Here is a 13,974-nt window from a genome sequence, read left to right as displayed (position 1 = left end):
TCAAGTGATTCTCCTGCCTCAGCCTCCCAAGTTGCTGGGATTACAGGCATGCACCACCACGCCTGGCTACTTTTTATATTTTTAGTAGAGATGGGGTTTCACCATGTTGCCCAGGCTGGTCTCGAACTCCTGACCTCAAGTGATCTGCCTGCCTCGTCCTCCCAAAGTGCTGGGATAACCACTGTGCCCAGCCTAGCCCTTCTTCAAATGTTCGGTAAAATTTAGCATTGAAGCCATCAGGTCTTGGGCTTTTTGCTGGGAGATTTTTTATTATGGCGTCAATCTTATTACTTGTTAAAGGCCTGTTTAGGTTTTCAATTTCTTCATGGTTCAATCTTGGTAAGTTGTATGTGTCTAGGAATGTATCTATTTCTTCTAGGTTTTCCAGTTTCTTGGTGTATAGTTACTCATAGTAGCCACTACTGATCCTTTGGATTTCTGCGGTATTGGTTGTAATGTCCCCTTTTTTCACATCTGATTTTATTTATTTGCATCTTCTCTCCTTTTCTTTTAGTCTAAAGGTTGGGTAAGGTTTTTAGTGGTCAGGGTTTTTATTGGGACTGGTCATGCAGGCATTTTCTGCCTAGCATGTACCAAAAATCCATACTCAAATCATGGTGGAAGCAAGGCACCTCTTCTTATGGTGGCAGGAGAGATTTTTGTTTTTCCTAGAGCAGGAGTGGAAGTTTGTTTGTTTATTTATTTTTTGAGATGGAGTCTCACTCTGACGCTAGGGTGTAGTGCAGTGGTGTGATCTCGGCTCACTGCAAACTCCACCTCCCAGATTCAAGTGAGTCTCCTGCCTCAGCCTCCTGAGTAGCTGGGATTACAGGCGTGCACCACCAGGCCTGGCTAACTTTTGTATTTTTAGTAGAGATGGGGTTTCACCATGTTGGCCAGGATGGTCTCGAACTCCTGACCTCGTTATCTCCCTGCCTCGGCCTCCCAAAGTGCTGGGGTTACAGGTGTGAGCCACTGTGCCGGCCGGAAGTTTATTAAAAAGCTTTAGAGTAGGAAAGAAATAAAAGTGCACTTGGGAGAGATCCAAGTGGGCAACTTGAAGAACATGTGTCCAATTTTGATGGTCTTTTCAAAACACCAACTTGTTATTTTGTTGATCTTTTGTATGTTTTTTTTGTTTCAATTTCATTTATTTCTGCTCTGATTTTTATTATTGTCTTCTAACTTTGGGATTGGTTTGCTCTTGCTTTTTTAGTTCTTTGAGATGCATCATTGTTTATTTGAAAGTTTGTTTTTTTTTTTTTCATGTAGGCAGTTATAACTATAAACTTTCCTCTGAGTACTGCTTTCCCTGTATCCCAAGGTTTTGGTATGTTGTGTTTCCATTATCATTTCTTTCAAGAAATTTTTCAATTTTCTTCTTCATCTATTCATTGACCCACTGGTCATTCAGGAGTGTATTGCTTAATTTTCATGTACTACATAGTTTCTAAAATTCCTCTTGTTATTGATTTCTGGTTTTATCCCAGTGTGGTCAGAAAAGATACTTGAATCAGATTTTGGTTTTTTGCAATGTTTTAAGATTTGTTTTGTGGCCTAACATATGGTCTGTCCTTGAGAATCATTCGTTTGCTGAGGAGAAGAATGTTTAATCTGCAACCATTGGATGACATTCTCTATAAATATCTATTAGGTCCATGTGGTCTGTGGTGTGGATTAAGTCCAGTGTGTCTTTGTTGATTTTCTGCATTGATCTGTCCAGTAGTGAAAGTGGGGTGTTGAAGCCTCCAGCTATTATTATATGGGGTTTGCCTCTCTCTTTGATGCTAAAAATATTTTATATATCTGAATGCCGAATTGTTGGATGCATATATTCAATTTTTATATCCTCTTACTGAATTGACACCTTTATCATTATATAGTGACTTTGTCTCATTTTATAGTTTTTGCTTGAAATGTGTCTTATTTAATATAACTACTCCTGTTCTTTTTTGGTTTCCATTGGCAGTGAATATCTTTTTCCATCTCTTTATTTTCAGTCTGTGTGTGTCTTTATAGTTAAAGTGTTTCTTGTAGGCAACAGATCATTGGGGTTTCTTCTTCTTCTTTTTTTTTTTTTTTTTTTTAATCCATTCAGTCACTCTGTGCCTTTTGATTGAAGAGTTTAGCCCATTTATATTCAGTGATATTATTGATAAGTAAGAACTTTTATTCCTACCATTTTGTTATTTGTTTTCTGGTTGTTTTATGGTCTTTTCTTCCTTCTTTCCTTCCTTCCTGTCTTGCTAGTAGTAAAGGTGATTTTCTCTGGTGGCACGTTTTAATTTCTTAATTTTTATTTTTTGTGTATCTATTGTATGTTTTTAGATTCGAGGTTACATCAGGCTTGCAAATAATATAACCCATTATTTTAAACTGATGACAACACTGATTACATAAACAAACCAACAAGCAAAAATAAAACTAATAAAAACTCTACATTTTAACTTTGTCTCCCCACTTTGTTGTACTATGTCTTGAACAATTGTTATTGTTTTTGATTGTTTCATGTTTTTATCTTTCTGCTGGATATGAGTAGTTTACATACCGCAATTATTACAGTGTTATAATATTATGTGTTTTTCTGTGTACTTACTATTACCAGTGAGTTTTGTACCTTTAGATGATTTCATATTGCTCATTAACATCTTTTCTTTCTGATTGAAGGACTCCCTTTAGCATTTCTTGTAGGACAGGTCTGGTGTTTATGAAATTCCTCAGCTTTTGTTTGTCTGGGAAAGTCTTTATTTCTCCTTCCTGTTTGAAGGATATTTTTGCTGAATATGCTATTCTAGGTTGAAAGTTACTTTCTTTCAGCACTTCAAATATATTCTGACACTCTCTCCTATCCTGTAAAGTTTCTACTGAAAAGTCTGCTGCCAGACATATTGGGGGCTCCATTATATGTTATTTGTTTCTTTTCTCTTCTTGCTGCTTTTAGGATTCTTTCTTTTTCTTTTTTTTTGAGACGGAGTTTCGCTCTTGTTGCCCAGGCTGGAGTGCAATGGTGCGATCTTGGCTCACCACAACCTCCTCCTCCTGGGTTCAAGCGATTGTCCTGCCTCAGCCTTCCCGAGTAGCTGGGATTACAGGCATGTGCCACCATGCCCGGCTAATTTTGTATTTTTGGTAGAGACAGGGTTTCTCCATGTTGGTCACGCTGGTCTCGACTTCTTGACTTCAGGTGACCCACCCTCCTCAGCCTCCCAAAGTGCTCAATTACAGGCGTGAGCCACAGTGCCTGGCCTAGGATCCTTTCTTATTCCTTGACTTTGAGAGTTTGATTATTAAATGTGTTGAGGTAATCTTCTTTGGGTTAAACCTGCTTGGTATTCTGCAACTTTTTTTTTTTTTTTTTGGAGATGGAGTCTCATTTTTCTTGCCCAGGCTGGAATGCAGTGGCACAGTCTTGGCTCACTGCAACCTCTGTCTCCCAGGTTCAAGCAATTCTCCTGCCTTAGCCTCCTGAGTAGCTGGGATTACTGGCGTGAGCCACCATCCCGAGCCCCATGTTCCATAACTTTCTTGTACTTGAATATTGGTACCTATTTCTGTGTCTCGGAAGTTTCCTGTTATCCCTTTGAATTAACTTTCTACCTTGCCTCTCCTCTCTACCTCCTTTTTAAGGCCAAAAACGCTTAGATTTGCCCTTTTGAGCCTGTCTTCTAGATCTTGTAGGCATGCCTCATTTCTTTTTTATTTTTTTTTCTTTTGTCTCCTCTGTTTTTAAATATCCTGTTTTCAAGCTCATTAATTCTGCCTTCTGCTTTATCAGTTCTGCTATTAAAAGGCTGATGCGGCTGGACACAGTAGCTCATGCATGTAATCCCAGCACTTTGGGAGGCCGAGGTGGGTGGATCACTTGAGCTCAGGAGTCTGAGACCAGCTGGGCGACATCATGAAACCCCATCTCTACAGAATATAGAAAAATTAGCTTGACATGGTGGTTTGGGCCTGTGGTCCCAGCTTTTTGGGGGGTCTGAGGGGAGAGGATGGCTTTAGCCTGGGAGACGGAGGTTGCAGTGAGCCGAGATTGCACCACTGCACTCCAGCTTGGGTGACAGAGTGACAGAACAAGACTCTGTTCTGTCAGAGGGTTGGGCATGGTGGCTGACACCAGTAATCCCAGCACTTTGGGAGGCTGAGGCGGGTGGATCACTTTAGGTCAGGAGTTCGAGACCAGCCTGAACATGGTGAAGCCTCGTCTCTACTAAAAATACACAATTAGCTGGGTGTGGTGGTGCATGCCTGTAATTCCAGCTACTTGGGAGGGTTAGGCAGGAGAATTGCTTGAACTCAGGAGGCAGAGGTTGCAATGAGCTGAGATTGTGCCATTGCACTCTAGCCTGGGCAACAAGAGCGAAACTCTGTCTCCAAAAAACAAAGACTGATGCATTCTTGAGTATGTCAGTTGCATCTTTCCACTCCAGAATTTCTGCTTAATTCTTTTAATTATTTCAAGTATTTGTTGAACTTACCTGATAGGATTCTGAATTCCTTCTCTGTGTTATCTTGAATTTCTTTCAGTTTTCTGAAAACAGCTATTTTGAATTCTCTAACTGAAAGGTCACATATCTTTCTCTGCAGGATTGACCCCTAGTGCCTAATTTAGTTCATTTGGTGAGGGTATGTATTCCTGGATGGCCTTGATGCTTGTGAGTGTTCATTGCCATCTGTACGTTGAAGAGTCAGGTATTTATTATAGTCTTCACAGTCTGGACTTGTTTGTACCATTCTTATTGGAAGGCATTCCAAGTATTCAAAGGGAATAGAGTGTTGCGATCTATGTCATTGGTCACTGTAACCATATCTGCATTAGCGGGTACCCCAAACCCAGTAATGCTGTAGTTTTTCTACACTCATAGAGGTACCATCTTGGTGGTCTTGGATAAGGTCCAGAATTCTCTGTATTACCAGACTCTGTATTACCATTCTTCCCCTTTCCTCAGGTGGAGGAGTTGCTCCTGTGTCCACCAGCACCACAGGACCATGGGGGAGGGAGTATTGCCAGGGTACCACCAATGTTCACTTAAGGCCCAGGGCTCCTCAGTCAGCTTACGCTGCATGCTGCCAGGCCTGAGACTCACCTTCAGGGTAGTGGGTTCCCCTCTGTTCCAGGGGTAGGTCCAGAAATGCCATCCAAGAGCCAAGGCCTGGATTCATGGACCCCAATAGCCCACCTGGTACTCTTCCCCAGTGCAACCAAGCTGGTCCCTAAGCTGCAAGACAGAATCCCCTTTACTCTTCCCTCTCCTTTTCTCAAACAGTAGTCTCTCCTGGTAGCCACTACAGCTGTGAATATGCTGTGTCATACCTGAAGCCAATATGTCTCACAGTTTCACCTGAGGCCCATGGTGAGGCCCTGGTTACCACTGCTGATTATTCAAGGCTCAGGGGCTCTATAGTGAGCAAATCATGAATCCTAAATGGACTACTTTAAATAAGAAATTCTGTGTTGTTTTTTTGTTTGTTAGAAGTAGGATCTCCTGTTCTGTTGCCCAGACTGGAGTGCAGTGATGCAAATATAGCTCACTGCAGCTTCGAACTCCTGGGCTCAAGCAGTCCTCCTCCTTCAGCCTCCCAAGTAGATGGGACTACAGGCATATGCCACCGTGCCCCAATAACTTTTTAAATTTTTCTGTAGTGACAGAGTCTTGCTTTGTTGCCCAGACTGATCTTTAACTCCTGTTCTCAAGCGATCCTCCTACCCAGGCCTCCCAAAATACTGGGATTACAGGCATGAGCCACCTGTATGTTTGTTTGTTTGTTTGTTTGTTTGTTTGTTTGAGACAGTCTCTCTCTGTTGCCTAGGCTGGAGTACAGCAGTGTGATCATGGCTCACTGTAGCCTGCCTCAGTCTCCTGAGTACTTGGGACTATAGGTGTGTGCCACCATTCCTGGCTAATTTTTAAAAATGTTTATTAGTCACAAGGTCTTGCTATGTTGCCCAGGCTGGTCTTAAACTCCTGGGATCAAGTGATCCTTCCACCTTGGCCCATCAAAGTGTTGGAATTTACAAGTGTGAGCCACCATGCCCTGCCAGTCTTTTATTGATTGCTGACATTTTTTTTTAAAAAACAGAGAATGTTCTTTACTCAGGTAATTTATTTTGTGTAAGACTAAACCTGTTAATGTAAGTTGTTATGTTTATTCAGAGTAACAACATTTTAACCATCACAATTTGTAATTTTGTTTTTTGAAAAATGTGGTGTCTAGGCCGGGCGCGGTGGCTCAAGCCTGTAATCCCAGCACTTTGGGAGGCCGAGACTGGCGGATCACGAGGTCAGGAGATCGAGACCATCCTGGCTAACACGGTGAAACCCCGTCTCTACTAAAAAATACAAAAAAAAAACTAGCCGGGCGAGGTGGCGGGCGCCTGTAGTCCCAGCTACTCGGGAGGCTGAGGCAGGAGAATGGCGTGAACCCGGGAGGCGGAGCTTGCAGTGAGCTGAGATCCGGCCACTGCACTCCAGCCTGGGCGACAGAGCGAGACTCCATCTCAAAAACAAAAAAAAGAAAGAAAAATGTAGTGTCTAAGAGCATATTATTGGACTTATTACCAACTATACAGCATGTTATTTTCTGTATCTTTCCCTCCAAGTAGGCTAACTTGAAGTTACATATTTATTTTTAATCAGGGTACCCTTAGTTATTTAGTTCACGTTGAACCTTGAAAAGGTAATTCTTAATTTTATTATTTGAATGTGTAGTTCGGTAACTTAAGGGACAAGGGTAGGTGTTTGATTCTTATATTGTTAATTTTGTCTTTCCGATCATGATTCCTACTCTCTTTTTGCCTGCTAGGTACATATCGGTTGCTAATTGTGTTTTTGCTGTGGTGAAGTATTTGAAATGTTTACATATTATTTGTTGATTCTAAATAATTTAACACGTTTTTAATATATTTGGGGTTTTTTTCCCTCTCTACCAGATCAAACTTGGACATAGATCAGAAGCTAAAGATGGTAAGTATTTCATGTAATCTGACAGATAGGAAAAGTTTTATCCTTTTTTTTAAAAAAGGACAGGGTCTTGCTCTGTCACCCAGGCTGGAGTATAGAGACACAATCATAGCTCACTGCAGCCTCAAGCTTCTGTACTCAAGCAATTCTACCACCTCAGCCTCCTGAGTAGCTAGGGCTATAAACATATGCCACCACTTGTGGTTAATGTTTTATTTTTTGTAGAGATGGGATTTGGCTGTGTTACTCAGGCTTCTCTCAAACTCCTGGCCTCAAGCTATCCTCCCACCTCGGCCTCCCAAAGTGCTGGAATTACAGGCTTGAGCCACCATGCCCAGTATAAAGTTTTCATTCTCACTGAAGAAACTAGCAAAGTATTAATTAATAAGAGTTAGCAATGGTTCTGGATAGAGTTACTGCAGTGTCCCCGAAGAGTAAAGATAGACTCAGGATAGAGGAGTAGTATTTGGTGATTTTTACCAATTGGATGTTCAGAAAAACATTCTAAATCACCCACATAAATGGAAGGCAGCAAGCTTAATTAGTTTGTCTTTCTGTCTTCATTACGGTTTTACGTGTTACAAGCCATTGTTTTTTCTGTTTCTGAGTTTCTAATTTGAAAATTCAGGATACATTTTCATGAAAGTACATAAAGCTAACTATGGAATAGATATATGGGGAAAAGATTTCATTAAACTTTCTTCCAAAGTCTTATTTATTAGGAGTCATCATAAAATAGCTCTTATAAAAAAGACCCATTGTCTGTGTAAGTGCCAATACTATATCTTATTTTTATTTTATTTATTTATTTTTGAGACAGTGCCATGCTCTGTTGCCCAGGCTGGAGTGCAGTGGTGCGATCTCAGCTCACTGCAACCTCTGCCTCCCAGGTTCAAGCCATTCTCCTGCCTCAGCTTCCTGAGTAGCTAGGATTACAGGTGCGTGCCACCACGCCCAGCCAATTTTTTGTATTTTTAGTAGAGATGGGGTTTCACCATGTTGGCCAGGCTGGTCTCGATCTACTGGCCTCAAGTGATCTGCCCACCTAGGCCTCCCAAAGTGCTGGAATTATGAGCCACCGCACCTGGCCTATATCTTATTTTTAATTTTGAAATCTGTCATTTGTATTGGAATATATACTGTCTTATTACTAGTTTGCTTTTAGCACAAACAATATGCCACTAACATTTGTAGGGCAAGAGTAGGGAAGCTTATCTATATGCTGCACACTTATATATGTTCTTAGTCTAATGGTCTTCAGATCCTGATATCCTATAGATAATGTGAAATTTTTTTCACCATTTGTCATAGTCTTTGTTAAGCTATTTTTTAAAAAAAGCAATATAGGCCTGGTACAGTGGCTCACGCCTGTAATCCCAGCACTTTGGGAGGGTGAGGCGGGTAGATCGCGTGAGCTCAGGAGTTTGAGACCAGACTGGCCAACATAGCAAAACCCTGTCTCTAACAAAAGTACAAAAAATTAGCCAGGCGTGGAGGCACGCACCTGTGGTCCCAGCTACTCGGGAGGCTGAGGTGGGAGAATCACTTGAATCTGGGAGGTGGAGGCTGCAGTGAGCTGAGATCATGCCACTGCACTGCAACCTGGCTGACAGAGTGAAACCCCATCTCAAAAAAAATTAATAATAAAAATAAAGCAATGTAAAAGAACAACAGATTTCACATAAAAATTGTCAAAGTAGTCCTTATTTTTGTGTGGAATGTTCACTATTTTCTGAGGTGACTAACCTTTCTTTAAAAATATGTGTTTGTGGCTGGGCGCGGTGGCTCACACCTGTAATCCCAGCACTTTGGGAGGCCGAGGCAGGTGGATCACGAGGTCGGGAGTTTGAGACCAGCCTGACCAACATGGTGAAACCCTGTCTCTACTAAAAATACAAAAATTAGCTGGGCGTGGTGGCGCATGCCTGTAATCCCAGCTACTCAGGAGGCTGAGGCAGGAGAATTGCTTGAACCCGGGAAGTGGAGGTTGCAGTAAGCTGAGATCACGTCACTGCACTCCAGCCTGGACAACAGAGTGAGACTCCATCTCAAAAAAAAAAAAAATGTGTTTTTAAGGTTTGAGATTTCAGAATTACTCACATTTTGCTTTGCCTTTTTATATAGGTATAAATAGAACAGCCTTAAGAGAGATAAAATTATTACAGGAGCTAAGTCATCCAAATATAATTGGTGTGAGTATGATCAAAACTGTTACTGGGATTTGGGACTCTGCCTTTTCTTAATATAATGGATGTTGATTAAAGGCTCAGCAAGATGACTTGTTCTAGATGAGCCTTACAGAAGCTTAAAGGAAATGCATTTCCTATCCCAGTTGTTTTGGTAGACGTTGTCTTTAAAACTATACCACTGATTAAATAAATGAAATATTGACATGTAGGCTAATTTTGTCAGAAATAATTTTGAAGTCTAGGGAGCTCTAGCATATAGTGGCTGAGAGTGTGAACCTGAATTCAAAACCTTTCTTTCTGCCTGTGTGAGACCTTGAGTGTGTTTACTCACAACTCCCCAGAGTCCCTGCCCCATAGGGTAGTTGTGAGACTAGCCAATTGAACAGATGTATCTGGAATAGTGCCTGCCATGGAAAATGTATTCATTCATTCAATGATAGCCGCTGTTATTTAGAGGAGTTCTTAAGAATCACATTTGGGACTTTTCTTTTAAATTGGAGACTGGAATGAGGTTTTCACTGGTTAATTTCTTAATTATAACTCCAAATATTTGGGGAAAGAGGTTGGGTATTTTTTTTAAGTAAAATTTAATATTTTTGTGCTTCAAAATACTAATTCCTTTAGTACTGTCCAAAAAAGGAAAATGTCAAATTAATCAAATGATTTAAGCTTTATAGGGAATTACCAACAGTTTAAATGCTTTTTAAATTTTAAAAAATTGCTTCAGTTGCTATCATACTGTCAGGTATTAAATAGTGAATCACATTTTAATTTTTTTACTTTGCAGCTCCTTGATGCTTTTGGACATAAATCTAATATTAGCCTTGTCTTTGATTTTATGGAAACTGATCTAGAGGTAAGATTAAGATTCCTGGAGAAATTCCTTTGTCCCAGTTTATCAAACAAGAACCTAAATACTTGTTTTCTACCTAAGAAGATACTGCTAGTAAAAGGAAAAAAAAAGCTTAATTTTGTTGAAATTTGGATATACTCTAAGTCAAAAGGATCTCTTGAGTTATTTTCTTCTAATCATTTAGTGATATTCCCAGTGTTACATACAAAGATTTGGATTTCATTGGCCTTTCTGCCTTCCAAGTTCCCATAGCTAGTTGACGTCATTTTTGGAGAAATGAGCATTAGACCTATAAGTTTTTTTTTTTTTTTTTTTTTGAGATGGAGTCTTACTCCATCCTGGAGTGTAATGGCATGATCTCAGCTCACTGCAGCCTTCACCTCCTGGGTTCAAGTGATTCTCTCACTTCAGCCTCCCAAGTAGCTGGGATTACAGGTGCCAGCATGCGTGGCTAATTTTTATATTTGAAGTAGAGACGGGGTTTCACCATGTTGGCCAGGCTGGTCTTGAACTCCTGACCTCAAGTGATCCACCCTCCTCAGCCTCCCAAAGTGCTAGGATTACAGGCATGAGTCACCATGCCCAGCCAACATATAAGAATTTTATTTCCGGACAGGTGCAGTGACTCACGCCTGTACTCTGAGCACTTTGAGAGGCCAAGGCAAGAGGATTGCTTAAGCCCAGGAGTTCAAGACCAGCCTGGACCACATAGTGAGATCCTGTCTCTACTTTAAAAATTATATTAAAAAATAAAGAAGCTTATTTCCATGTAACCAGAGTAATGTCATTCTTTTGAAAGCCAAGTTTGTTTTGTTTTTTGGTTTTTGTTTTTGAGACAGAGTTTCGCTCTGTTACCCAGGCTGGAGTGCAGTGGCGTGATCTCAACTCACTGCAACCTCTGCCTCCCAGGTTCAAGCGATTCTTGTGCCTCAGCCTCCCGAGTAACTGGGATTACAGGCACCCATCCCCATGCCCAGCTAATTTTTGTATTTTTAGTAGCGATGGAGTTTCACTTTGTTGGCCAGGCTGGTCTCAAACTCCTGACCTCAAGTAGTCCACCTGCCTTGGTTTCCCAAAGTGCTAAAATTACAGGTGTGGGCCAGTGCACCTGGGCAAGTTTCTTTTTAAAAAATATAAAATTCATTGATATTAGTTGAATCTCAAAAATCGAATAATCCAAGGATATGGAACGGCTGGAAGTTTGTTGTTGGTTTTTTTGTTTGTTTGTTTGTTTGTTTGTTTTTTGAGATGGAGTCTCTCATTGTCACCCAGGCTGGAGTGCAGTGGTAAGATCTCGACTCACTGCAACCTCTGCCTCCCAGGTTCAAGCAATTCAACTGCCTCAGCCTCCCGAGTAGCTGGGGTTACAGGTGCCTGCCACCATGCCTGGATAATTTTTGTATTTTTAATAGAGACAGGGTTTCGCCATGTTGACCAGGCAGGTCTTGAACTCCTGACCTCAGGTGATCTGCCTGCCTCAGCCTCCCAAAGTGCTGGGATTACAGGCGTGAGCCACCTCGCATGACTGGAACAGCTGGAATTCTTTTTTTTTTCTTTCTTTCTTTTTTGGGGGACGGAGTCTCGCTCTGTTGCCGTGGCACGATCTCAGCTCACTGCCACCTCCACCTCCCGGGTTCAAGCGATTCTTCTGCCTCAGCCTCCCGAGTAGCTGGGGTTACAGGTGCCTGCCACCATGCCTGGATAATTTTTGTGTTTTTAGTAGATACGGAGTTTCACCATATTGGCCAGGCTGATCTTGAACTCCTCACCTCATGATCCACCTGCCTCAGCCTCCCAAAGTGCTGAGATTACAGGCGTAAGCCAGCATGCCCAGCCCCAACAGCTGGAATTCTTATACACTGCTGGTGCGAAAGCAGTGAAATGATAAAGCCACTTTGGAAACAGCTTGGCAGTTTCTTATACAATTAAATACACACCAGCCAAATTAAAGCAAAAAAAGATTTCACACAACACATTATCAGAAAGTAATAGGAACACACTAAATGCTCAGACTGGTGGTGATTGAGTCCATAGCCTATTGTGATAGGTCCTTCCAGCATCAGTACCACTAGTATTATGATCTATAATAGCATCACTAATATTGTGATTGATAATACTAATCGATAATCTTGTGATCTAGCAATACCTCTGCTAGGTATTTATCTAAAAGAAAGAGGCCGGGCACAGTGGCTCACACCTATAATCCCAGCACTTTGGGAGGCTGAGGCAGGCAGATCACCAGAGGTCAAGAGTTTGAGACCAACCTGTCCAGCATAGCGAAACCCCATCTCTACTAAAAATAAAAAAAAAAAAATTAGCTGGGCGTGGTGGCGGGTGCCTGTAATCCCAGCTACTTGGGAGGCTGAGGCAGGAGAATCAATTGAACCTGGGAGGTGGAGGTTGCAGTGAGCCGAAATTGTGCCACTGCACTCCATCCTGGGTGACAGAGTGAGACTCCTATCTCAAAAAAAAAAAAAGCCAGAATTCAGTTGGTACACAGATGTTGGGCTTTATTAATAATTGTCAAAACCGGAACAATCCAAACATCCCTCATTCTGACTGTACAAACAAACTGAAATACTACTGAGGTATAGAAACAAACTATTGATAACTGCAACAACATAGATGAATCTGAAATGCGTTATGCTAAGTGAAAGAAGCCAGGCTAAAAAGACTATGTATTGAATCATTTCATTTATATGATATTCTGGAAAAGGCAAAACAAAAGGAACCAGAAACCAGATCAGTGGTTATGGGAACTTTGGGGTAAAGGAAAGGAGTAAGTACAGAGGGGCCTCAGGGAATTTTGGGAGGTTACGGAACTATACTTTGATTATAGTGGTGGTTACATGACTGGATGCATTTGTCAAAACGCATGGAACTATACACTAAAAAGGGTATGCTTTACCTTAAATCTGATTTTAAAAAAAGAAAAGGGGAACTTTTAGTTCCTAACTGATAAATCTAGAAATAAACTGACATTAGGCACAGCTCACAAATAATGCCATCAAAACTCAGTCTTACACTTTAACTCAGCTCTGTTTTCTTCTCTGTTGCCTTCTTCATGTGTACAGTTCTCAATATGGTGTTCCAGATACTTCTAGGTATATGTTTGTAGAGTTTAATAATACCTGAGGAATGAAAGTGCTTTCTTTTCTTTGATTCTAGCACACTTGTCTTGTATCCCTGAGCCAGTCACTTGGCCAGGAGACTGCAGTGTGATAATGGGGATGCCTGGGTCATGTGCCTACCTCTGGAGGCCTTAGGTTGGCTCAGTCCTACCTTAACCATGTGGACTAAGCTGAGAAGAGATGGCTTCCCAAAGGAACACTAAATGCTATTGTTAGAAGCATTTAGAAGATGCAAGCAAAAACAACAGGTGTTTGCTACTTTCATGCGAAAGCAGTAGAGGACAAAGTACTGCTTTCTTTCCAAACCAGAAATGCTCTCCCTACCCATCTAACTCTGGAGATTCTGACAGTGCTTCCTGAGGAAACTTAGATAACCTCTCTTGAGAGTCTCCTGTATTGATACTTATATTTTAAGTCTATAAATTGTTTTATATGGTAGAGTTTATTTGAAATAATAAAGGGTACCTGTATATTGTATACTTGCTTTACAGGTTATAATAAAGGATAATAGTCTTGTGCTGACACCATCACACATCAAAGCCTACATGTTGATGACTCTTCAAGGATTAGAATATTTACATCAACATTGGATCCTACATAGGGTAAGGTTTTTAATATTGCTTCTTTATAGCAGTCAAGTTTTATAGAGCCAATTTAGTACATAATGGTCTGAACATGTAAATTGTTTAACAATATGAATTTATAGCTGACCGTTTTATCCCATCTTTTACCTATATATTCTCTTCAGTTGTTCCAGCAGTTGGTGCTGTGAGGACTCCATATTACTTTGTGAAATTTAGAACTAGAAGAGATCCAGTCCTTCATTTTTTTTTTTTTTT

At 40.9% G+C, this 13,974-nt stretch overlaps 1 protein-coding gene across 1 annotated transcript in view; it reads left to right on the top strand.

Moving 5' to 3' along the window:
- Positions 1–13,974, top strand: part of CDK7 (cyclin-dependent kinase 7) — a 46,443-nt gene that overhangs the window by 10,255 nt on the left and 22,214 nt on the right. Inside the window, exons 3-6 of the mRNA XM_011985272.1 lie at positions 6,932–6,965; positions 9,087–9,154; positions 9,939–10,007; positions 13,627–13,737. Coding sequence (XP_011840662.1) covers positions 6,932–6,965; positions 9,087–9,154; positions 9,939–10,007; positions 13,627–13,737 — 282 coding nt within the window. The remainder of the gene's footprint in view (positions 1–6,931; positions 6,966–9,086; positions 9,155–9,938; positions 10,008–13,626; positions 13,738–13,974) is intronic.

Source organism: Mandrillus leucophaeus, unplaced genomic scaffold (genome assembly GCF_000951045.1).
Source record: "Mandrillus leucophaeus isolate KB7577 unplaced genomic scaffold, Mleu.le_1.0 Scaffold281, whole genome shotgun sequence".
Lineage (NCBI taxonomy): Eukaryota > Metazoa > Chordata > Mammalia > Primates > Cercopithecidae > Mandrillus > Mandrillus leucophaeus.
Note: the sequence above shows the minus strand (reverse complement) of the source record. Positions and strands in the feature narration are given on the sequence as shown.